Genomic DNA, 26728 nt, shown 5'->3' with positions numbered 1-26728 from the left:
ACAAAATCATATCTGACAATGAAAATATTCTTAGATTTGGGTCAGAGAGAAAAAATCTCATCAAATGGGGGTCTGCGGGCCTAAATTAGGGTCCTTGATATGAAAAAGGTTGAGAATCACTGAGTGTGGGATAAGTGCCATGTTCAAGGGTCGGCTACTGAAAACTACTGGCCCGATTTTCATGAAACTTGGTGGAAGGGTGTAGCATGGGCCAAGGAAGAACCCATTAAATTTTGGAACGGATCTGGATCCGACTCACGAACAAGCAATAATAGCACAAACCTTGGCGCAGGTCTGCGCTCTCCGAGTGCCCTTCTAGTTTTAACTGTTGAGGGAGCGAACCAGGCGGGGAGAGTGTTATTAATTTATTTCCCCCATGCAGACTTTCCCAGCTCGTCCAGGGGTTCAAACAAACGACTTTCTGGTCACAAGCCAACATCTTTAAATGTCGGTAAATTAACATTTTGGAGACTCTAGAGGATGCTGACCTTCTGCTGCCTTCATTACCAAGGGCCAAGCTGGAACCAGAACCAAGAGAATGAACAAACCTGAAATTTAAAACACATGACCTTAAAATGATTTAAAACTAGGGCTGTCAACGTTAACGTGTTAACACTCGCGATTAATCTGGAAACCTTAACGCGGTAATTGTTTTTTTTTTTTTTAATTAATCATATTACCAAGTTTGCCCCCAACTTCCTCCCGTAATTCCAACGCAGATGTTCACCTGGCTGAATTACTGAAAGGCGTGGCAAACGCAGATAACACAATGACTGAGGAGACATCCCCCCGTGTACTGAACAGCAAATTTCGTTTTAAAAAGCTTCCAGATGGAAGTTTAGATAAAACCAAAGTTGTGTGCACATACTGCAGTGATGAACTGTCTTTCCACCGAAGCACAACAAGTCTGAAGTACCATCTTTGGGCAAAACACATCTTTGCTGATGTTAGCAAAGATGCTAGCACTGAGACAGGATCAAGCCGTGTTCGTCAAACTACGCTGGCAGAGTGCATCCAGGGCAAGTCTGTCAACAAAGCGACAACTAAGCTAACCAATGCAATCGCTAAATGGATCGCCATGGACTGCAGGCCCATCAACATTGTTGAAGACCAGTTCAAGGCATTATCCAGATCACCTCAGACGACCCATCATACAAGCCACCTTCGAGGGGAACGATCGTCACAACAATTCATGAATTGTATGGCAGTCAAAAAGGCAACGAAAGCGGAGCAGTTGGCACAAGCTACATTTATTGCACTGAGACCACTGGACATCAGTAAGCAACCATAACTACCTCGGTGTAACAGCACACCTAATCGAAATGGCAACTGCACTCGTTCGCTCTAGGTGTGATGAAAACAGAGGAAAGGCATTTTGCTTAAGCATGCGCGAGCCAGTTTCTTGAAGTTGCAAAGGAGTGGGAGATAACGGACAAGGTCACCACCACAGATAGCGCTCGCAATATGATCGCGGCAGCAAGGAGTCTACATTCGAGCATACGCCCTGTGTAGCGCACATTATACAGAGGGTAATCACAGTGGCTCTCCGTGACAGCGGGTTTGACGGTGCTTTAGCCAAGTGCCGTAAAATAGCCGGACATTTCAAACACAGTCCTGCAAACACAGCAGAGCTGAAAGTTCAGCAAGCCTCTCATGGGCAAGAAGAGGAGTCACTCCTCCAGGATGTACCCACGTGCTGGAATTCAACTCTCGAAATGATAAAGCAGGTCCAACACAACAAAGACCCACTGAAGGCAACGCTGGCACAGCAAGGCAAGGCAAGGCAAGGCAAGTTTATTTATATAGCACATTTCAGCAACAAGGCAATTCAAAGTGCTTTACATAAAACATTAAAAGCATCGAGACAAAATGAAAACGATAAAATTCAAATGAAAGACCAAGAAAAATAAAGTTAATTAAAGAGCTAAGAGAATAAAAAAAAAAAGCAGAAGCACCAAAGAAGAAGATGGCCCTCCTACTGATGGGGTCAGAGTCAGAGTCTGACGATGAGGCACTATCCACAGACAAAACTCTAGACAGGTATAGGGCAGAGCCCAGTGTCAGCATAGAGGCATATGTGGTCAGCACACACAGGTGTCCATGGTAAGCTGGCCCATATTGCATGAAGGTTTGGCTACACCTGCCCCAGCAGTGCCATGTGAGAGACATTGTGCAGAAGAAGAGGTCAGCTCTGTCATCTGAAAATGTCAACAAGCTAGTCTGCCTGAGCAACTGGTTAAAAGAAAAGTAGAAAAGTAATTCGTTTTTGATGGCAGTGAGACTCAACTTTTGGATTTTCATAAATATTTGAACTCCATTAATCATAATATTAGGCTCTCTATTGACTACTCTCAGCACAGCATTCATTTTTTGGATTTAACTATTTTTAAGGGGGCTGAGGGACAGTTGCATACCACTCCCTTTAGGAAGAGGACCTCACGCAACACCATCCTCAGAGCGGATTCTTTTCACCCCCACCACCGCAAAGATAACTGCTTAGCGAGCCTACGGCGTATTTGTAATTGTGAGACTGATTTTGTTGAACAGGCTGAGGCCATGTCCAATAGGTTTTCAGAGAGAGCTTACAAACCCACCCAAACACCACACATTTATTTGTTTTATCTCCCCCAAAAAATACAAGTAAATACTAGTATTTTAAACTTGTGATTAATCATGATTAATCACAACCGAATATTGTGATTAACTTGATTACATTTTTTAATCGACTGACAGCACTATTTAAAATGTATGCGCCATGTCAGTATACTGTACATGAGTTAGGATTCCGGGAACATACGATATTTCTGCTGAGATTAGAATAACTGTGAATGAAGAATCCGTTATGACTGTAGTTACAGATATTTCACAACTTTCCTGCCATCGTTTGGACTGAACTGAATCTAGAGAGAACCTATTGTGACATACAGGAGGAACTGAACATGAACTGAGTCACTTCATTCACTGGTAAATTGGGCATGTCCACTTTCCTGCAGTCACACAGTAATTTCAGCATAAATTCACTTTAGCAGGAACTCACTGAATCAGGCCAGATTTCTGGCAGCGGCCCACGTCTGTCTAGACATTCTGGAAACACTTTTGGAGTAACTTTAGCCGTGTCGGCGTTTTCTGCATCTGTCCGGTGTCTCTCAAAACCTAATCCTTCCATGTTTCATTCATCAAGGCAAACTTTTTCTTTGTTAACAGTTTGTTGTTGGGGTAAGACTTTACAATAAGGGTCACTAAGTTAAGGGTTAGTTAATGCTTAATAAGCATTAACTAACCCTTAATTAACAGTTAACTAATGTGTCTGGTAATCATTTACTAATGGTGTTCATGTTAACTAAGGTATTAATTTATACATTATTTAATACTCATTTTTATAAACTTAAATAATGTATAAATGAATACCTTAGTTAAATTACACATTAGTTAACTGTTAATTAACTTAGTGACCCTTATTGTAAAGTGTTACCATTTTTGGTTTTCAAATGCACAGAAATGAGGAATACAGCGGTGTAAAGAGATAAGAGTAAAGGGTAGGGAGGGAAGATAAGGCAAAAAAAGGGGACGAGGAAGGTAAACCAGTACCAGATGAAAAAATAAAAAGTAGTCACTCAACCAGATATATTAATACATAGATTAATAAATAAAATATACCCCGTGTCGACTGCTGAAAAGCTTGATTGCTCGAAGGCTTCTCAGCAGCAGATACTGAGGGAGCTGGTTCTGTTCTCCTGCTCAGATTGGATGAGACAGTCAAACTGTTTTAACAAATACACCAAGAAACAAAGTCCTGGTTCCGAACACAGACATGAAACCGCTCTTAAATTTCAAGCCAAAAAAAAAACAAAAAAAAAAACCCCAAAATGTTCCTGCCTTGTCTTGTGGCTTCTTGTTCTAAATGAGGCAAAACCACTTGTTGAGCAACTCTCTCTTGCTTGTTGGGATTCGCTGTGGTTTGATGACAACCTGACAACAGTGGGTTTAAAGGAGAGTTCCAGTCTGTTTACTAGAGTCTAGGTCTACATTACCGCTGATCATTTTTATATGCATGCCGTATAATTATATATATTTTAACATTTCCTCGGTTTTGGTCATTTTAAATATATCAATGTTTCATAGCCTAACCTAACTTGAATTTAGCTGCTGTCTACAGTCTCCATCTTAACAAGTTGTTTAGTCTGTTATCGAGTCCTAAAAATAATTAATAATTTCACTTGTTTCCACTGCAAATCAACTTGTTTCAAGAATTTTGTAGAATCAAGAGTCATCCTCCTGACAGCAGTGCAGTGATCTGCCTGAGACACTCATTTCTAGAAAACTCCTGAAACAAGTGAAGCTGCTCTGGAAACAAATGGACTTATCAAACCCCACTGGCAGATTTCTTCACTTGTTTTAAGAAAATTAGGATTTTAGGACTCAATAATAGACTAAATGACTTGTTAAGATGGGGATTTTTTTGCAGTGAGAGCCACATTTTTCACATGTTCCTCATCCTGTTCCGCAGCTTCTCCACAATTCTGCCCAAAAAGAGCAGTTCACTCTTTTAATCAATGCTCTACATATAAGCTGAGTTTCTATTTTCTACTTTTTATTGTATTTGTCTATTTATATTGAATTTTATCTCATTAAGTCTGATTACTTTTTGTTGCTGGAGTGCCAAAGACAATTTTCCATTGCATGTAATGTAGTGGACAATAAAGATTTATCGACCTATCTGAAATAAAAACAGTAAAGAGGGGGGACCTTCCATTTCAGTCTCCTTCGAGTACAAGAACATGACAATAAAATGAAGCCTGACATGTTGAACTGCAGAAGACAGTGTGCAAAACAAATGGTTCTGCCTCACAAGACAAGGCAGGAACATTTTGGGTTTTTTTTATTTTGTCACTAAGTTAAAGGTTAGTTAATGCTTAATAAGCATCAACTAACCCTTAATTAACAGTTAACTCATGTGTAATTTACTAATGTGTTCATGTTAACTAAGGTATTAATTTATACATTATTTAATAGTTTATAAAGATGACTATCAAATTATCTATAAATGAATACCTTAGTTAACATGAACACCATTAGTAAATGATTACCAGACACATTAGTTAACTGTTAATTAAGTTACTTAACTTAGTGACCCTTATTGTAAAGTGTTACCGACGACTCTAAGAACAGAAGCAACCTTAACGATTAGCACAAACTTAGCACAAAAAAAAGACTGGCATCGTCCTTTTAAAATATTTTTTTGATGAAAAGCTGCACTTGCTTACTTCGAAACTCACTGATGCTCCCAAAATGACCCAAATGATTACAGGACAGTAGTGCCGTTGGTTCCTGACACTCCTAAACCCTCTATGTGTCACACACTGAATGATAAACTTCAGTAATGACGCTGTTAGGTAATGAACTGTTGAAGGATTTACAGGCTGAGACGCCCACGCTGCTTCACACAAACCCACACTGATTTATGAGGCTCCCATCCCCACAGGGGACGAGGAGGAAACCTCTCATCCAGTGAGGAGGTGGAGGAGGTGGAGGAAGAGGAGGGGGAGGAGAAAGCAAACGAGAGGGGAGAGAGGCAGCGACGAAGAAGAAGAGGAGGAGACAGAGAGAGAGAGAGAGGGGTACTATACTGCAGTCTCTGGTGCTTGAAAAGGGGAAGGAGGGAGCTGGGAAGGGAGGGGTGAGAAAAGAGAGAGGAGGAGGAGGAAGCAAAGGAAGGAAGGGGGAGGAGAGTGAAAGAGTGCGAGGAGAAGAAAGGGAAAAGTGAGAGTGAGACGGAGGGCAGTAGGCTGCGCACACCGCTCCGAGCTTTCCTCGTCTGACTTCTCTCTCTCTCTCCACTGCTGCTCCTCCCTCCATTCCTCCATCCATCCCAGAGCCCGAGGACAGACTCCTGCTTTCAGCCCCGAGGAGAGGAGTCCAGCCTTCAAACCAGGACAGAAACCACCTGTTAGTAGACAGAAATTGCCGTTTTTGTTGAAGAAAACTTCTGTGCATTGCAACAGTAGTCTTGGGATTTGCTGATTTTTGCGCGTCGTTCTTACTTTGCTTTTTAAAGCTGCTTTCTACTTCAAAAGGCTGAGTTTTACAGACTGAGGGATTTGTGAAGTGAACACTCAGTTGTTTTTGGTTGTTTTTTCCAGTTTTGCTCTATTTGTCTGTTTAGTTGTGTGCTTGCTCTATTTTAAAAAGGCATTTTAACAAAGATATTGATTGCGTTTTTGCTTGGACTGTACACAGTACAGAGAGACAGGAGAGACAGCAGAGAAGAAAACGGAAAAAATGAGGACAGATAGATAGATAGATAGATAGATAGATAGATAGATAGATAGATGTTGGATGAGTTGGGTGACAGCACATGTGGCAGCTGTGATGCGGATGGATTCATGTGGAAGCTTGTTGTTGGAGGATCAGCATCAGTCGACCTGCAGTGGAGCCATGTGACTGGAGCGTTATTACTTTTCTGAAACACATTTAAGTCATTTTTGTGTGTTTTTTAACTTATTGAACTTTGATTTTCCCCTTAAAATTCCCTTTAACTGGCTTCAAATTTAGGAAAAAATATCTGCTCGTTCCAAGCTTATAGCTCCAGTGTCGCTGTGAAATCCAAAACCCAAACCAAGACGCTGCTCCATTACATCACCCCGAATACATCCAGATGTGTTGTGCTTCGTGCACTTAAACTAAACCTCTGCGTGTTTGAGCAAAGCTCGTCTGTGAAACATGAGTTTGTAAAGACCGACCCACCGGCAGGTTCATCACAGATCTTTGAATTCATGTGAACTGGTTTTATTTCTCTGGGGAAGTCTGACTCTGTTCTGTTCTTCCGCTCCTCCCTGCTTCACATTCCTGCAGTTGGAAGCCGCCCAGCTGGAAGCGGCCGGGGAAACCGCACTCTTCTACCGTTCAACCGCAGCAAGCTGCCGCTCTGAGGCCGGCGGCGGCCCCTGCCTCGCCCCGCGGCTCCCCTGCCTCGCTCCGCGGCCCCCTGCCTCGCCCCGCGGCTCCCTGCCTCGCCCCGCGGCTCCCCTGCCTCGCCCCGCGGCTCCCTGCCTCGCCCCGCGGCCCCTGGGCAGCAGCTGTTGAAGCCTTCGCCGTCCGCGTCCGCCCTCTCAAACTGGCAACCCTCCAGGCACGAGCCTCTCGCCTCTCGCAGCATCGCTGACACATTTGCTACACGTTGGAGACAAACTTCCTCGCTCAAGAGCACCTCGGCACTTTGTTGCAGGAACTTCTAACGCAGCCTTTTTTCCCCCCCGACAATCCCTCTAGGGATGAAGGATTTGTACCTGGAGGCCGAATCCTTCGTCCTCCATGAGTAAACGATACAGGACCGCACTCCAAGCTAAACCCGCTCATCACTGCCCGGGCGTTTGCGGTGATGTGGATGCCGCCATACTGCGGGACAGCGGACAGCAGCGGATGATGTGAAGCGGATAATGCCATGCTGAGAGGCAGGCCAGCTCTCATGAGCGTGTTCCTGTGGTTCGTCTACCTGCCCGTCCAAACCAGCGGAGCCCCGGCCTGCAGCCGCGAGGCCGTCCACATCGTCTCCAACCTCACCCAGAAAGCCAAAGAAACGGTAGGCTACAGTTTTCACTTTTCACTTTTTTCACTTTTTTTTTCCTGTTCTCATTAATTAGCTGAGATATCAGAGCAGGGTGTAAAGAGAGGGGCCAAAAAGTGATTTATTGTTTATAACCTTTCAGTCACAAGATATATGCTGCAATCACTTATTGGCAAGTGGAAAACTGTCTTTTATGGGTTGCAGGCCTATTGCCGCTTTAAAGATATTTAAACTGGTAAAAAGGACTGGATTGGTTATAATCTAGGGCACAGAGCAGGTAAAATAATGCAGAGTCATAAGGATAATTGCAAAAGAGATCATTTCGTTATTTTATATATAACCCATCCGTAAATCATGTTTATTATAGTCTAGTTTCCAAATATAGGCGTAAACAGATATTAGACATACCAAACACATATAAACATCGGAAACAATACTATAGTATTGCCTGTAATCATGTAAATGTCATGTCTGATTACGCTATAAACTACAAACATTTCTTTGGCAACAATTGTGATAATTCGGTTACAAGTGATGTTAAAGTTTCACAAAGACAGATTTGCTATTACCACGGACATAAAGTTATGTGTATTTGCACGTTATGACTGTTGGATCCAGATGGAAGCAGCTGTAGACGGAGGCCTGGGTAAACTGGGCGATACAGCTTTAACAGGCTGCACGCGCTCCCGCGGACGGCAATCACTTTTTGGCACGACACCTGTCTTGAGTCTTCAAATTCGACCGAAACGATTCCTTTTCAATGCTTTTCTTTTACGAAGGAAATGGTCTATTTTTGATTTTCCTCTTTGCATTAATCAACCAATAAGATTAAACCTGGGGAACTGATAGGGGATTTTTCAGTGATGCTTTGAATTTTCATGCTGCCTTTTCTTTGCTTTTCTTTCATTTGAAATGTCACATTTTTTGATTCCCTCTTCTTGTTACCTCCGCCAAGGAGGTTATGTTTTCGGTGCCGTTTGCTTGTTTGTTTGTTTGTCTGTCTGTTTGTCTGTCTGTCTGTCTGTTTGTCTGTCTGTCTGTTTGTCTGTTAGCAGGATTACGGAAAAACTACTTTGGAGCGGATCCGGATCCGACTCACGAACAAGCAATAATAGCACAAACCTTGGCGGAGGTCTGCGCTCTCCGAGTGCCCTTCTAGTCTTACATTTGAAATGTCCCATTTTTTTTGATTCCCTTTTCTAGTTAATTAACAAATAAGGTCCAAGCTGAGTATTTGGTGCTGAAACGATGCTTTTCTTACATATGAGATGGTACAGCCTGCATTTGATTTCCCCCTCCACGTTAATCAGTCAATACGATTAAAGCTGAGATACCAGTTCTGATACTTCAAATTGTAAAACTGCTCTTTTCAATACTTTTCTAACATCTGAACTGGAACGCTTTTGATTTCCTCTTCTTGTTAATTAACAAATATGATTACAGCTGGGTAACTGACGGTAGATTCTCCAGTTCTGATGAAGTATTGCCTTAAGTCCTAGAAAGCACACAGTTAGCTTGTGGTATTGCTTTTACACTGTAGCACTTCAGAGTCTACAGCTGAATATCTTGGATGTTTTTCACAGGAAATGATCATCTGGGGCTGTTAGTGGTTACTTAAACTGACAAGTAACACCAGAAGCCTTTAAGCTCTTCAGCTGTGCTTTCTAAGTATTTTCTATTTAATCGCAGCTGTAATTAGTGGTAATTTATTATTCTTACCATGCATTTACCTGATAATAAAAATAATAAACTTTTATGTATGTAGCACTAATTAAAATAATAAGTTACAGAGTGGTTTCCAAAACAATTAAGATCAATAAATACAATAAGAGGGTACATAGAAGAGAAGACAAGAGTAGAGTAAAAATGAAACCATACATGAAGGTAAGCCGTACATGAAGTAAAGATAGAATATATATATATAGATATAGATATAGATATAGATATAGATATAGATATAGATATAAAATAGGACAAAAAAAAGGAGACATATGAAAAACGAGACATGAGAATAAGACAGGATAGACAGGATTACAAACGGGGACTTAAAAAAAAGAATGTTATAAAAATGCTTTTGTGTACAAGTGTGGTAAATATCTGTTACTTAGTGACTGTGGAGGGAAGGAGCAGTGACTGAATGTGTGTGTGTTGTCTCTCTGGGCAGGAGTGGCTGACCAGCAGACTGTACACTCCCACCATGGACGACTACAATGTATGTGCTTCCTCACCGTCTGTTTATCTTATCCTGGGATTTCACCTCTTACATGCTTGCACGCATAAACTCACACACTGAAGAGAACCAAAGGTCTCAAGATGACTAATCACTTCAATTAAACATTGATAAAAGACAACAAGACACGCAATAAAGAGGTCAGACATGGATTAAAAACAGAATAACAGACGAATCCAGCAGGGGTAAAATATGCAAAAAAACTAAGAATTGATTTAAATAATGTGGATAGTGTTCTTTGTGAGTCTGCCAGCCCTTTTATTGTAGCGACCAATTTCCCAGCATGCCTGAGAGCTTTGGCTGGATTCTCACAACGCAATATAATATTTTTAACTGTTTGCAGACCAGGTCTTCTCCTTGTGGCGGACTAAACACAGAGAAACCACACTCAAACTGATTTTTAACTCTTAATGACCCCCCTTTCCACCTTACTCTTAAAGGAAAATGAAAATGAAGGCATTAGAAATTAGTCAGACCACCAAACAGTGAGTTCACCCCTGTAGCTCCATCTCAGCCTTTTAACAAACTATTTAAGTTAACAAACCCTATCTTTTCACAGCTCCAGAAAATGCATAAATGGTCCTTCATATTTCTCCAAACCGCTCCTGTGATCTCCTCAACGACATTGCTTTGATTTAGAACGCTAAGACAGTGTCTGGCTGCCGTGTTTGGTTATTGTACGGACTTCTGGGTAATGAAGTTCACATTTTTTCAGACAGTTAGGCCTACCTCTCACTGCCGTTTGGTACGGAGGCCGACCCAAAGTAAACACGCCAATTAAAGTCAAAAACACATTCGAAAAACCCAAAGCAAATACAACAACACTTATCATTTAGCATTTATATTATTCATAACACTCACGCTCCTGGTGTTGTATGTTATATTGTATATTGTATTATAAATTGTATTGTAGTGTACATTGTGTAATTGTATTTATTGCGTATTGTAGTTCTTATATTTTGTACTGTATTGAGTAAATACAGTTACTACATTTCAAGATATAACTTGTAAGCCTAATTCTGAGGAGAGTTGGCAACAGAAATATATGGTCAATCTGTCCTTTCATTGTCCCATACGGAAATGCTTATACACAATTTCACTCATATTTCAAGTTCACTCAGCAATCACTGACTGACCCAAGGGTGGAGCTACATCACTGGTGGGGGACAACATGTTTACTGTTTGCTTGTTTTTGTTGACGTGTGCCTTGACAGCGCCAAGTATCACGGAGCCTGAGGCCGAGGTTCTCCTCACATCACCTTTCACGGAATATGCAAAGTACATGCCTTTGATTTTTTAGTACCGACATGCCCACACACAGAGACAGAGAGACGGAGAAAAAGACAAAGAGAGTGAGAAAAGCATAAACATTATCCACACATATATGAATCACTTTGTTTGTTTTTGCAGATTAGCCCTCTGGACTCGACCCAGAGCGTCGTGTCCTGTGCTGAAGGGACAGATAATGACACACAGATAGACACCAAGAGAGAACAGATGTTTAGGCCGCCTTGCCAGATAATAATCCAGAGAGACAGTGACAGAAGAAGGTCTGTTCTCCATGCAGACACTGAGCCTGGGTTAGGATTGTATGAAGGAGATGGATCGTGAAAAGATCAATTCATGCATTTAATGTAAATTGGAGCAAAATCATGACTGGTCTTGCAATATTATTCAGTTTCTTCATTTGCGTGACTTCACTTTAGGCTCGTCCACGACAGAATCACAGCTGAGTGTTTTGGGATTTCGGCACACAGCAGCCTCAGACGTCCTGTGGTCTGTGTGTTAGTGAGTCGAGCCCATCCACTCCACAGCCAGAGTCAGAGCTGGAATGACTCCAGAAATGTGGGAGTCATGCGCCACAAGTTGTAGCTTGACAAGAGTCAGCTCAGTCAACCTGAACAATCTGTTGTTCGCCAGACATGTGCGAGCAAGTCAACTTCCTGAGTCCCAAGTTACTCTCAAGTCTCAAGTCAAGTCTCAAGTCTAAATGTAGAACAGCAAGTCAAGTCAGAACAAATCAAGAGTCCAGTATTAATTTAATATCTTAAAGAAAACTAAATATCTAGGACTTTTCAATGCAATATGGTTTTAATAAGATAAAAACTTGGTAAGAGCATCATGAGTTTGATTTCTATAATCAGTTTCAACTTCAATAAATTCAATCATTCCATACAAATTCAGAAAACAGAATTTAAATTCAGTCGTCTGCTGGAACAAATCTCATCACTTTCAATCTAAGTCATTTACACAAACACAAGATCTCAAGTCAAGACTTTAGAAACCTTTTCAAGTCGTCAGAGTACAAGTCAGAGTCAAGTCCCAAGTCACCAGAACCCAAGTCAAGTCAAGTCTCAAGTCTTCATGCATCAAGTCAAGTCTCAAGCGATTCAAACTGTGACTCCAGTCTAACTGAAGTCCAAGTCATGTGACTCGAGTCCTCACCTCTTTATTAGCGTACATGCTTTGCGGTAGTAACAGTTGTTATTTCTGATGTGAAATTTTAAATTCTTAGGTGAAGAGTGTTTTTATTCACATGTTCACATATTTTTCACATTTTCATATTCACATGGGAAAGGGCAAATTCCACATGTTCACATATTAGTTGACTTGTCACGTGACGTTTTTGTAAAGGACACACCATCAGCTGATGTTGTTGTTATTGATGTTGTGGTTGTTGTCTTCATGGCATCATCTCTCTTTCTCTCTCTCTCTCCAGCAGAAATGCCCCATATCAACCCTGAAATGTTTCGCTCAAGAAGTCAAAGTCCTCAAGGTGGAGTGGCCCAGCAACGGGCCAACAACAACAACAACAACAAATCTGCTACAACTGGCGAGACATCTAGGAAATCTAGGAAGGCAGATCAATCAGGTGAGGAGGGAGGAAGAGAGAAAGAGAATTACCAGTCTCCTTGGTTGAAGCTGGGAATTGAACTCTCACTTTTCACCGCTCTATTTCAGTGTCAGACTACTTCCTGCATAATCAGGAATTACCAGAACAGTCCGCTGCGTGTCGGACTGTTCTGGCCTCCCCGTCGTCCATTAATTCCTGATAATGGACACCTCGTCAGGCATTATCCCTTACTTAACTAACACACAATTCTACAGTGTTCCTCTGTCATGGAGACACAGCTGCTGGGAGCAGACTGGTGATGAAAAGTAAAGCTTCTATAGTCACTGATCAGACACCTGTCTGTACAATAAAAAACAAAAACTTTAACATCTACATCATTAACATATAAAAAATCATCTACTAAAGACAGAGGGAGAAAGCGATGGGAGGTCAGCAGCAGGCAGATGAGCAGCCAGACTTTCTTCCAGGAGAGAGAGGAAAAGCGGAGGAGGGGAGCGAGAGAGAGAGAGGAAGGTGAAGAGAGATTTTCCAAAACATTTGGCAAGTCCGATAAATCTGATTCGGTCGTCCAGGAATCTGGGCGTTTTACCGCCACTCCTAAAACAAAAAGTCCCACTGAGAGACTCACAGGTCATATGTCGTCACACCCAGTCTGTGATGTAACAGCAGTAAAGTTCCTCCTTCATGCGTCTATCCTACAGTGGAACTGCTGACAATTCTTTCTTTCTTTCTTTTTGGCATTTCGGCTTTATTGGATAGTTCAAAGTAGGCAGAAAAGGCAAAACAACCAACTTGGGGAATTTAACAATTTTTAATAAAAGTAAAAAATTCATTATCATCTTAAATATATAAAAAGTAAATACATTTCCCAAAGTCATCAATATGTTGAACGATCACTACAGTGATAATAAAATGATATCCTTATCAATCAGTAGCTAGTCACAAGAAGGATAATCAATTGTTTGATAGAGAAGATGATAACAAGAAAATAACTGAATCATAACAAGCCAAATCAGTATCACATCGAAAACAGGGAAACCTAAAAGCCATTGACTCTCTGTCCAAACACCAGAAATCAAGAAGATATAAAAGTATAAAAGGTAAATCGTGAAAAGAAATGCAAAAGTAAATGATGAAAAGTAATCACAGTCATGAATGAATAATGCCAAGAATAATAATTCAACAAAAGCGAGCACTGAAGGTGACGTTCTTGTGGTCGAGGAGTTCACGTCTGTATCGATATGCCGGACATGTCTGACACGTTCGTATCTGGAAAGCAGCAGCACATTAGACCAGTGATTCTCAACCTTTTTTACATCAGGACCCCTAATTTAGTCCACATTAGGGCCATGGACCCCCGTTTGATGAGACTTTGTTTCTTGGACCCAAATCTGAGAACATTTTTATTGTTAGATATGATTTTGTCCAGAATTCCATGACTATCTGTAGATAACAGAGAAACTATGATCAAAATAGTCATTCTTCTACATTCTCTAATTGTGTTAACTTCTTGTAAATGAAATAATGGTGAAGTTTAACAATTCATCAATTTGCTGGGGACCCCCTGGAACCCCATCAAGGACCCCTGGTGGTCCCCGGACCCCACGTTGAGAGCCACTGCCTTAGACCACCGAGCCAGCAGGACGCCCCCCCATGACTCTTTCTTGAATGTTCCACAGTACAACTGCAACACAAAGCTAGGGCTGCAAGCAGTCATGGACGGGGCCGGTAGATGTTAGCATAAGAGCAAAAACAGAGTTACAGCAAACAAAGCACATTTACTCAGCATCACCCAGGACTCGAACTCACAACCTTTGACACAAAGGGCAAGTCATGAACTCGTTATTCAGTTTTCAACATTAAAAAAAATATAGAGATGTCTGTAATTTATTTGTACAAGGATTGAATGCTCCATAAGCAAATAACTGATGTTTAAAGATGCTCTTTTTTTCCATTGACTACAATGGTTTCCAGGCAGAATTCAAATAATTATTAAAGTTTTAAAATTTAGACCGCTGCTGTAGCGCCACCATCTGGACTATTTGCTCCATACTTTACTGAGTGTTGTTTGGCATGGAACCGGAGCTATGTGCCAAGTTTGGTGATTTTCCATGCATGGGAAGGCAGTTTTAATAAGAAAGATAGAATAATAATAAATACAAACAAAACTAGAAGGGCACTCGGAGAGCGGCAAGGTTTGTGCTATTCGTAAGTTGGATCCAGATCTGCTCCAGAATTTAATGGGTTCTTCCATGGCCCATGCTACACCCTTCCACAAAGTTTCGTGAAAATCGGGTCAGTAGTTTTTAATCCTGCTAACAGACAAACAGACAAACAAACAAACAAACGGCACTGAAAACATAACCTCCTTGTTAGGTAATAGCTAGTGTTGCTGTTTTGTTGGGCAGTACAGCGGAGAAGCACAGGAAAGTGGGGAGAGAGAGGGCCAACATGAAACAAAGCTTCTTGCTGGAGTCGAACCCATGACAACCCGGCTACATGGTACGCACCTCAGCCAGCTGATCCACCAGGACGCCCACTGAAAACCCCTCTGTGTAGGTGGCTCGTGTTTTCCTGAAAGTGACATTTGTTTTCACTCTCAGACTGGCATCATGAAGCAGCTGAGTGTTACTGGACTGTTTTCAGGCTTTGTTAGAAAGGAATAGTTCACCCAAAAATGAAAATTCTGTCATCATCTCCTCCCCCCTCATGCCAGTTGAAACACAGGTGAAGTTTGTCCATATAACACACAGGGAGGCTGCAGCACAACTCCATAGCAGCCTTCTCCAAAACAACTGAAGTCAGTGGGGACCAGTTCTTCAGAGTTCCAGAAAGACCTACAGTATATTTACACCATCATTTAGTGCAAATCGGAACTACAGCTGATTGATTAGCAACAAATAATGGTGTATAGGTCTTTCTATTCACAGTGTGATTGTTTGGCTGTTTTTGTTTTGGAGCTCTAAAGAACAGGTCCCCATTGACTTCAGCTGTTTTGGAGAAGGCTGCTACCAAGTTGTGCTGCAGCCTCCCTGTGTGTTATATGGACTAACACATTTCACCTGTGTTTCATTTGGCATGAGGGGGAGGAGATGATGACAGACTATTCCTATAATACTTTTAAGAGTTTTGATGTGTTATGAAAGTTGCCAAGAGTTTATTTTCAAAAAATTCCATCTGATTTATTCCCCCAGGTTGTCGCTGTAATTATGTAATTAAATATAATTTATTACTTTTATAGATCAGGGACCAATCTCTGGCACTGCTCACTGCGGCCTGTAACTGACAGAAATATAAAAGTCACATTTTCACAATACAATGATTAAGCTAGCTTAAGTGCCTAGAGCTGATACTGTATATCATCATGCTAAATAGTGGAGTAATCCAAGGTGAGCAGCCATTTCAAGGACAAAATTCACAGACATTTTTGCGGCGTCCAGCTCAAGCACAGAAAAATAAACTCTTGGCAAATCACATTCCCACCCTATCGCAACTGTTTACAAATGTTTCAAACAAAACGGCCCCGTGCAACTCCGTGCTAGTCTCTGCATTAATTGCTCAGCCAGTGAATTTGAGAAGCCGATAAATCAAAACACAAACAATGTCATAAGTGCAGCCACTGTAGAACGGCAAGATTACTCAACTACAGCTGCAGTTTGGCTCCATCCAGGAGGAAAGTCTGTGGGAAAATAACGTTTTGCTCTCTTCAGCTGCTGCGAATTTTAAGCCATAAGAGTTTTGTGTCAGAATAAGATGAAGTCCTGCACAGACGGCTCTAATATAACCTGCAGACATTTGTAATAATTGCAGAGATGTTTGGCGATTTAAATTCTCCCGATCGAATCTGCCATGTCTGTAACGTGTAAAGTAAAAATTCCAGTGCAAATTCCCTCCCGATATTTTGGTGAAGACAGAGGTTGCCTGATAGTCGTAATGCCGTGTGAATCAAAGTTAAAGTCAAATTTATTTAAAGTGCATTATCACCAACGGCGGTCTCAAGACACTTCACATAATAAAGACAGAAATAATAATAAATCAAACTCTAATTTCAGTTTCTATCTTCCTCCTTTAATGAAACCTGGAGGCACTTGTGGAATCTGCAAAGGGTTATAAAATACATTTTCAACAAAGATTCAGTCTAAGATATGTTAGATATCTGTGGAATACTGTAAAAGGGCATATTCATAATAATGCATGAGCTCAAGGTAACTGTGGATTTAGAATGAACCTCATCATGCCGGATTAGAGAACAACACAATGGAACCCAAGTCAAGTCTCAAGCAATTAAAACTGTGACTCGAGCCCAAGTCATGTGACTCGAGTCCCCACGTCTGATTTTAAGTGATCCCACTTATTGTCAAGTATGTTTTATTAAAGAAGGGTTTCAAGATGCAGGACCTGAGAACGCAGTCGACATTTTCATTTGAGAAAAACAAAGCAAAAGAATACAACAGATAATATCCAACATAAATAAACACAAAAAAAAATGCTGTTAACACACCCACCCTCCCTCCCTCCCTCCCTCCCTTTCTGCTCAATACGTAGTACATGACAATAAAGGTTGCAATGGAAAATAATAGAAAACAAAAGGTGAAAAGTAATAATGGACACGTCGACTACACGGGGTGTTTCTTAGGTAACGGACGAGGGGCAGCAAAATCTTATTGAATTGTGACTCTATTCTAAAGAGAAAACTTTATTTTTTCAAGGTGAAGGGTATCGGCCATTTCACTGAGCCACAAAGCCACACAAAGGATCCCAATTATAATCATTTTTGAGTTGTGTGCGTTAGAGCTGCAACGGTTAATCGATTAATCGATTAGTTGTCAACTATTAAATTAATCGACAACTATTTTGATAATCGATTAATCGGTTTGAGTAATTTTTTAAGAAAAATAAGCATAAATTCTCTGATTCCAGCTTCTTAAATGTGAATATTTTCTGGTTTCTTTACTCCTCTATGACAGTAAACTGAATATCTTTGGGTTGTGGACAAAACAAGACATTTGAGGACGTCATCTTGGGCTTTGGGAAACACTGATCCACATTTTTCACCATTTTCTGACATTTTATAGACCAAACAACTAATCGATTAATCGAGAAAATAATCGACAGATTAATCGACAATGAAAATAATCAGTTGCAGCCCAAGTGTGAGTAATGGATTCCATATGTTGGCCTCCTGTTGCTCCAAAGCAGGTTTTCTGTGGGGAGCAGATTTCACGGGGAACCTGTGTGTGTGTGTGTGTGTGTTTGTGTGGGTGTGTGTGTGTGTGTGTGTGGGTGTGTGTGTGTGTGTGTGTGGGTGTGTATCTGAACTTTTAATCACATCACATCACCAAAACATCTCACCCCCCGTCATTTCATCAAAGTAGATCCAAACTGGTTTATAGTGAAGACTGTTCATCTGACTCTGCCTGCAGTGTAATTTAAAACATCTCCCTCTCTCCCCCCTCTCTCCCTCTCTCTCTCTCTCTCTCTCCCTCTCTCTCTCTCTCTCTCCTTCCCGACAGACATGTAATCAGATGTGTGAGCTCCATGAAGAGAAAGCAGCGGGGGAGTTCCTGGAGACTCTCAAAGTCATTCTCCAAAGTATGAACGTAGCATGCGGAACGGACCAATAAGAATCTGTTGTTGTTGTTGTTTACAAGTGTCCCTTCATGCCTGAGCGCTAATTAAACGCGGCAGGCAGGATTTTTGAGCATCTTAGGAATTGCATTTGCAACCAGTGCGGATCAAACCCAGGTTTTGGAAAGCAAGCAGCTCAACACAACACAGCCTTACAGTATCATGAGTGCATACTGCTGCTGTTGGGTGAAAACCTTGTATCTCCAAAATGTCAACTTTTCAGGAACTAAGAAGAACTGCCTTGTTTTTAGCTTGGTTTTGAAGAGATTTCAGAAGCCCAAACATTCCCTCAACCTGTAGGTAATCCTTCAAATGAAAATTGGAGTTAGGAGGTTTTCACCCGACAGCGACGATATGTTACAGTACATGTGGGAAAATGCTGAATCTACACATTTCCCCGTAAATGTGCACATCTACCAGTGGGTCTGTAAATGTGCACATTTCCCAAGGTAATCTGGTAAATGTGTATATTTCTTTATTTAACATAAGTGGTAACACTACATGTAACACTACAACGTTGTTAACAGCTAGTTAACAAAGTTTATCAAAATCCTCCATGAATAAAGATGAACAAGAGGGAAATCTTCACAGAGACGCTTGACCGTTCTGTGTCAAACAAAAATAGAAACAGTATTTTCCATTTTCCCACATTTGCTGCAACACATACTGCACATTTTCATTATGGATGGGCCCAGCGGGAATTGAACCCCCAACCATGGCAGTGTCAGTGCCTTGCTGGATCCACTGAGCCACACAGGACCAGTTTCTGGAACTCATTCATTTTCTACCACCAGAGAAATGTTGTGCTGCGTTCTGCGTGGTGGCAACGTTTCCTCGCTTGTCGGCTGCAGCTGAACATTTAGACGTCATCATCCATCAGCAGCCAATCACGCACGAGCACCGCTGTATGTCTGAACACAGGAAAGGTCTCAGACTGAGCCACTCTGCTGCCTGGATGCATGTGGAGACGGACGGCAACAACACAGTCTCATCAAACTTCTTGAAATGAACACAAACTCTTAAACACAGATCATGTGTTCCTGACAGGAATCCAGTTCAGATCGAGTTCCTGCAGTCAAGGATTCTGGTCCAACAGCAGGAACTGGACTGGACATGTTCACCTGTTGGTCACATGACAAGGTTAGCTAATGCTTCAGTTGAGCAGCTGGAACAGTTTGCTTCAGGTTCAGTAAATGAAAACCTGAATGAAACCCCCCCCCACCTCCCCCACCTCCTCCGTCTCACACTCATTTCATGACATTTTGGGAGAGCAGGCTGTGTCAGGGACGTTGATGGGAATATAAAGAAGGACGTTGTTTGGGACAGAGTCATACAGAAGGAGACTGAAGCCAGCGGGCTGGCCGGCAGAAGGTTGTTGGGTCGGTGTTTGGGACGGAGAGAGGAGGAGGAGGAGGAGAGCTGAGCGGTGGCTGCTTCACCGCTCCACTCAGGCATTTTCAGAATTGTACTGATTGGACTAATGAGGAAACTACAATATGATGTCATTATGCTGGTCATTGCTTATTGATGGAACTAAGGATGATTCATTACGGACAGCATGAATAAATGAAGCATAAATGAAAATACCTGTAAAAGTGATATTTATAGATTTTTTGAAGATGTATTTTTTTTCTTTATTAGACATTTTTTTAAAGGTCGAAAGAGACAGGAAAGCCTGGCAGAGAGAGAGGGGGGTTATGACATGATACAAAGGTCCTTAATAGTTAATTAATAGTTAATATGTGTTCCCTGATCTAAAGTGTTACCATTAAATGACTTGTTAAGATGGAGATGTTGAAACATCCGTGTCAACAGGGTTTCAGCTCCGCTAGCTCTCAGCAGACTTGCCACCACTTTCTGGGTTTCAAAACACTTTCTTCTGACAGTGTTCCTTTCATGAAAACATTTAGTAGGAATCAGGTTGAGCATGAGGTAACATGTGGACCCAGTTAATACAATCTGAAGAGTTTGACTTGCTTCACCAACTGGAAAACACAGTCACTCCTCTCTGAAAATAATTCCTGGAATGAAAGTGAAATTCATTATTGGTATTTTTTTTTTTTTTTTATCAACCTTAAGAGTGTCTTACAAAATAGCGGCCTATGGTCTTTCTTCTGGAAAATGGAGCAAATGCTTCTTTCTGAAATGGATCTGAAGTGTTTTTGAAGTAAATCCTTCACATGTTCTCGATGGACAATTTGAGGTTAACAGAGATAACATCAAAACATAATCAGCCACTATCAATAAAATGTAATACTTTAGTCTTTATGGTCCCTGCATAAAAATGTAATATAGGTATTACCTAACCCATTTCTCTCCATTACACGGATGAGTCACTTTCATTTGACATATTTCCTGTGGTTATTGGTATTATTTTTAGAATTGGAAATACTCACTGATACTATATTTTAGCCTGGTGTCTGAGCCCCTCTGAATAGGGGGAAAATGTGAAAAGGTAAAAAGACAGGACACGCTGCTGCTCTCGTGTCTGTATAATGAATGAAGCTTTACATTTCAATACAACTGTTTCAGTCAAAGCAGTTAGGAAACAACCAAATATATCAGAGCATCATTATCCATATCAGAATAAAACATATTTCTACACGTTCTTTTACCATTTCCACCTGTGAAGCATTCATATTACATCAACTGTTTTTATCTGCTTTAACCCATGAAAAATAACAAATATAGATATATATTATTATTCACCTCCACGTCGTATTTTAAGCAGTTATCCTAATGCTTCAAACACATTATACTGTATATTATACTTGTGAGCATGTAACAACAAAATTAGATATACATAACTTCAACATTTTTCAGGTTACACAAAAGAAAAACCGCTCGCTCCCCTTGCTCCAATCTACTGGACCCAGCCCTATCACGGTTTCCCTGCTTGAAACGTGTTCCCCCTACAAGACGTTCCTCGCATAGACAAATATAATCAATCACCTACTCAGACCAAAGCAACAGATAAACAGAATAACTTAAAAGAACCCATATGAAAATAACATACATCTTGTGGTACATTTTCACAACCCTTTCTTTATACCAATTGTATACAACTTATAACTTTATTAAACTGTATTAAAATAACTAACTGTATTAAATTAACTGTATTAAACGATGGCTTCGCTAAATGAAACAGATGAAATGTATGTTTTCACATGAGCCTTTTTTCATGTCCACTACATCTGTCTATCTTGTATTGGCAGTGACACATGTGGCTGGCATTCACAAGTAACAGCTCCTCGTAAAACACTGTTGTAAAATAACCAGCCACAAAAAGATTATGTTTATGACTCTGCCATAAAAATATCAAAACAATCATGCTGCCAAGAAGGGGAGGAGGGGTGGGGGGTGACTTCATGAGGCCTAAAATTTAACGAACAAGAACACTTAAGAACACTTAAGAAATGGCAATCAAATGTTTATATTTTCCCTGGACCCATCTTTTACCCATAAATGAACCATGCATCCCAGACTTGAGCTTCAGTATTCTGGTGGAGAATCTGCAAAAAGTCCCTAAAGTCCATTAAAGCAGCAATAAGCGATTTTCCGCCCACTAGAAGGTGACAGAAACTGCAACACATTTGTAAATAAAGCACAGCAAAGCAGCGCGCATAAAGCTAACAGCTAAGCTAACAGCTAAGCTAACCGTACCTACAGAGAAGTGTCACCAGTTACACCAGTCTCACTTTGACAGATCTTTGTCCTGCTGAAGGTCACATGTCCCACAATGACAAGCGAAGAGGCAGGTAGCAAGTTTGCTAGTTTAACAAGTTTAAACAAGTTCAACAAGTTTACTAGTTGAAAACGTTTACGAGTTCAACAAGTTTACTAGTTTAACAAGTTTACCAGTTTAACAAGTTTACCAGTTTAACAAGTTTACCAGTTTAACAAGTTTACTCGCTCGCTTCATTGATTCCACCATTACGATATTTTCTTCAGGAATGGGAGGGGGAGAGCGCCGCTTTGAGGAGACAAGCTAGTTTTTAAAAAAAATGAAAAGCTGCTGAATGGAGCAGGTGGAGCTTCGTTCAGGAGCGGAATTTGACAACAAGCTTTAGAAAAGAGGTGAAAACAGCAACACAGCTGGATATTGGTTTATATCATTATGTCTCAATGACATCTCCACATAGCACACATTAGTTTCAGGATTGGTTAGAAGGTCTGATATTGATTATTGCAGGTTTAAGGGAAGGAGTCTCAGCTCTGTTAGCAAGATAGACACATTTAGCAAGTTTTTATAAGGAAAACATCGTTCAGAACCACAAAATACAATCTGGATGAGTAACAGATGATAAGAAATGTTGACCAATTTTCTTTGCTAATGTGAGAGTGTATCCCAAACAGATTTGAGTCACTGCATCTGCTGGTCTTAAAGAACCAAAATAAATATTTCTAAGGCGTTTACATCTTCCATTAAATCCAAAGATTAAGCAGAAATCTAGATGTGTTCATTGGGTTCTGATAATGACGTACTCCAATTAAGATAATCAGATAAAGTGTTTGTATGCAGTTTCTGTAGTTGGAGTATTGCCTTAATCAGGTTAAAGGAGGCGGTATACTTGCAACAAAGTCAAACAGTAACGTTTTATTTTCCAGGTCCGCAATTTGCTAATAATTTCCTAGAAAGGAACTGTTAAATTCTTAGGAGGTTTCCTGGAAAGAACCATGACATGATGTTCTAATTACAGGGAAAACAGAGAAAGAGTTGAATGGTAGTTGGTAAGTTCCTCCAATTTCTTCTGTTGTTTCCAAGACAGAACCATGAAATAATGTGGTAGTTATATGGAAAATTTGAAATTAGAGGAATGAATTCACCAAATAACTACACTGAACAAAAATATAAATGCAACGCTTTTGTTTTTGCTCCCATTTTTCATGAGTTGAAATAAAAGATCTAAGACTTTTTCTATGCACACAAAAGGCTTATTTCTCTCAAATTTTGTTCACAAATTTGTTTAAATCCGTGTTAGTGAGCACTTCTCCTTTGCCAAGATAATCCATCCACCTGACAGGTGTGGCATATCAAGATGCTGATTAAACAGCATGATTATTGCACAGATGTGCCTTGGGCTGGTCACAATAAAAGGCCACTCTAAAATGTGCAGTTTTATCTTGAAAAAATACATTTATTAGACACTGAACTATGGATCTCACATGACTAGGGCAGATATGCATTTTTTGAAAACCGGTCAGTATCTGGTGTGATCGCCATTTGCCTCATGCAGTGCGACACATCTCCTTCACATAGAGTTGATCAGGTTGTAGATTGTGGCCTGTGGAGTGTTGGTCCACTCCTCTTCAATGGCTGTGCCAAGTTGCTGGATATCGGCAGGAAGTGGAACACGCTGTCGTACAGCCGATCCAGAGCGTCCCGAACATGCTCAGTGGGTGACATGTCTGGTGAGTATGCAGCCATGAAGACCTGGGATGTTTTCAGCTTCCAGGATTTGTGTACAGATCCTTGCAACATGCGGCCGAGCATTATCCTGCTGCAACATGAGCTCTGGTGGACATTCCTGCAGTCAAAACTTGTGACATCTGTGGCATTGTGTTGTGTGATTAAAAACTGCACATTTTAGAGCGGCCTTTTACTGTGACCAGCCCAAGGCACACCTGTGCCATAATCATGCTGTTTAATCAGCATCTTCATACGCCACACCTGTCAGGTGGATGGATTATCTTGGCAAAGGAGAAGTGCTCACTAACACGGATTTAAACAAATTTGTGAACAAAATTTGAGAGAAATAAGCCTTTTGTGTGCATAGAAAAAGTCTTAGATCTTTTATTTCAACTCTGGTACTACCAGATTGAGCTCTGCCTATTATTTTTCCAATATATATTTTATAGTTTTGTTTTTTCCAGGAAACTCTCCAGACTGATGACAGTTTCTACAGAGCTACTGCATCACGTCATGGTTGTTTCCAGGAAACTTCCAGAGAAATGAACAGTTCCTTTGCAAGCCATTGGCTCCCTGTCAAAACTAGAATCGATTTTAAAATTCTACTACTTGTTTACAAAGCTCTAAATGGCCTTGCACCTCAGTATATAACAGACATGCTAATTAGATACAAACCAGCAAGAACTCTCAGGTCCACAGGCAGCGGCCTTTTAACCGTCCCTCGTACTAACTCCAAAGCAGGGGATGCTGCCTTTTGTATTTATGCCCCAAGTAGATGGAACGCCCTGCCTGAGAACCTGAGAGAGGCCCCCACACTGAACACCTTTAAAACCAGGTTAAAACACCCTACTTTTCACAACAATCTATGGCTAAGTTCTTAATGTGTATGTGTGTGTGTGTGTGTGTGTGTGTGAGTCTGTGTGTGTGTTTTGTATATTTTGACATTGGCATATTCTGCACTGATTCTTGTGTAACTGCACTAACACTTGTTGATGCATATTGCATATGCATACTGTATTGTCTTTTTATGTAAAGCACATTGTGTTGCCCTGTGTATGAAATGTGCTGTATAAATAAATTTGACTTGACTTGACTTGACTTGCAGGAAATTATTAGGAATTTGTGGACATGGAAAATAAAGTGTTATCCAAAAGTGTGTAGACTCACTGTAGCTTTGTTTGGTTCCTTTATTCACACATGCATGAAGATTAAAGAGGAAATGGTAACGTGGGGAAACTGGAAACAGCAGTGACCAAAACACAGAGAACAGGAACAGCTGTGGAGAGAGAGCGACACGGGCGGCGGAGGAACATGAGGATTTAGAAGCTGTTCTATTACGTCTTGCACTGAAAAGAAGGAGAAGAGGAAGAAAAAAAAAAAGAGGTATATTCGAGATATTAGCAATGGCAACGAACCGGAAGAGGAACGCAGAGGCTTTTCCACACAGCAGCACAACCAGTCATGTGATATTTAGACGACTTGATGCATGAAGAGAAGACTTGAGACTGGACTTGACTTGGGTTCTGGTGACTTGGGACTTGACTCTGACTTGTACTCTGGTGACTTGAAAAGGTTTCTAAAGTCTTGACTTGAGATCTTGTGTTTGTGTAAATGACTCAGATTGAAAGTGATGAGATTTGTTCCAGCAGACGACTGAATTTAAATTCTGTTTTCTGAATTTGTATGGAATGATTGAATTTATTGAAGTTGAAACTGATTATAGAAATCAAACTCATGATGCTCTTACCAAGTTTTTATCCTATTAAAACCATATTGCATTGAAAAGTCTGAGATATTTCGTTTTCTTTAAGATATTAAATTGATACTGGACTCTTGATTTGTTCTGACTTGACTTGCTGTTCTACATTTAGACTTGAGACTTGACATTAATGACTTGGACTTGACTTGAGCCTCAAGACTTCAGATTGACTTGGGACTCGAGCACATTTACTTGCACTCCTCTGTGTGCCAGTAGGAATATCTCTCTATGTACAAGAGTGTGTCCGAGAGAACTTGTTTCATTGTTGTCTTTGTTTGGTGGGACTCGAACCCACAACCTTTGAACCACCGCTCCTTTAGTTTGACTAGAAGTCCAATGTGCCGTCCATTGCGACACAGAGCCTCTGCATGCTGCGGTTCCTGCTCTCAGAAAGCATCGAAGCCTAATGTGTTCCAGGGGTCTGATGTATGTACAAGAGACCAACAGAAAGACTAACTGAACACAAACTCAGTGTTATTACTCATCTTCTTCCTCTTCATCTTCAAACTCTGCGTGGGTCCTTACAATATCTTCCATGTGTAGCACAGAGCAGAAAGGCCTGGGAAACACACGTCTGTCCCCAGTGTGTGTGTGTGTGTGTGTGTGCGCGTGCGTGTGTGCGTGTGTGTGTGTGTGTGTGTGTGTGTGCGTGTGTGTGTGTGTGTGTGTGTGTGTGTGTGTGTGTGGGTGGATCCACAACCCAACAATAAAACTAAATAAAATAGTGTGAGTCCAGCGGAGAGAGCAGGAGTTTGTGTCTTTCTTCATCTTGTGCTCTCTTGAGTCTGCTCATTCTGCTGCATGTTTACAACACAACTGCATTTTCCAGCAGTGGTGTCAGCGCTTCTGGTAACCATGGAGACGCTCTGCAGTTTGTTTTGTTTTCCCCTGTTATTATTCTGGTGCACTACCGGTCAAAAGTTTGGACACATGCATTTTTCTTTATTTTTTACCTCATCCAAGGAGGTTGTGTTTTCGGTGCCGTTTGTTTGTTTGTCTGTTAGCAGGATTACGGAAAAACTACTGGCCCGATTTTCATGAAACTTGGTGCACGGGCCAAGGAAGAACCCATTAAATTCTGGAGCGGATCCGGATCCGACTCACGAACAAGCAATAACAGCACGAAGCAAGAGAGGTAAAAAAAAAAATGTAAAAAGAGTTTTCAGGTGTTGCTTAAAAACCACAAGAGGAGAAATTAGCTAGAAATGTTGCTGTAAAATCCTGGATAACTGAAACCAGCCTGTTGGCAGCTGCTCTGCCACACACACACACACACACACACA

General features: G+C 41.0%; 1 protein-coding gene and 1 pseudogene across 1 annotated transcript; both read left to right on the top strand.

The window, feature by feature from the left end:
* Window positions 1-769: 769 nt before the first annotated feature.
* On the top strand, window positions 770-7162 carry LOC139654684 (E3 SUMO-protein ligase ZBED1-like; annotated as a pseudogene).
* On the top strand, window positions 7088-21401 carry il15l (interleukin 15, like). Its single transcript, XM_071531824.1, has 4 exons — window positions 7088-7579; window positions 9729-9776; window positions 12517-12666; window positions 18162-21401. The coding sequence occupies exons 1-4, from the start codon at window positions 7442-7444 to the stop codon at window positions 18270-18272; spliced, it is 447 nt and encodes a 148-aa protein (XP_071387925.1). The 5' UTR covers window positions 7088-7441; the 3' UTR covers window positions 18273-21401.
* Window positions 21402-26728: the final 5327 nt, after the last annotated feature.

The sequence above is a fragment of the Centroberyx affinis genome, unplaced genomic scaffold, assembly GCF_046629955.1.
Source record: "Centroberyx affinis isolate AG114_WGS23_722 - 3 ecotype Tasmania unplaced genomic scaffold, CSIRO-AGI_Caff_v1 ptg002135l_1, whole genome shotgun sequence".
Lineage (NCBI taxonomy): Eukaryota > Metazoa > Chordata > Actinopteri > Beryciformes > Berycidae > Centroberyx > Centroberyx affinis.
The sequence above is the reverse complement of the archived record's forward strand: the minus strand, read 5'-3'. Positions and strand labels throughout refer to the sequence as shown.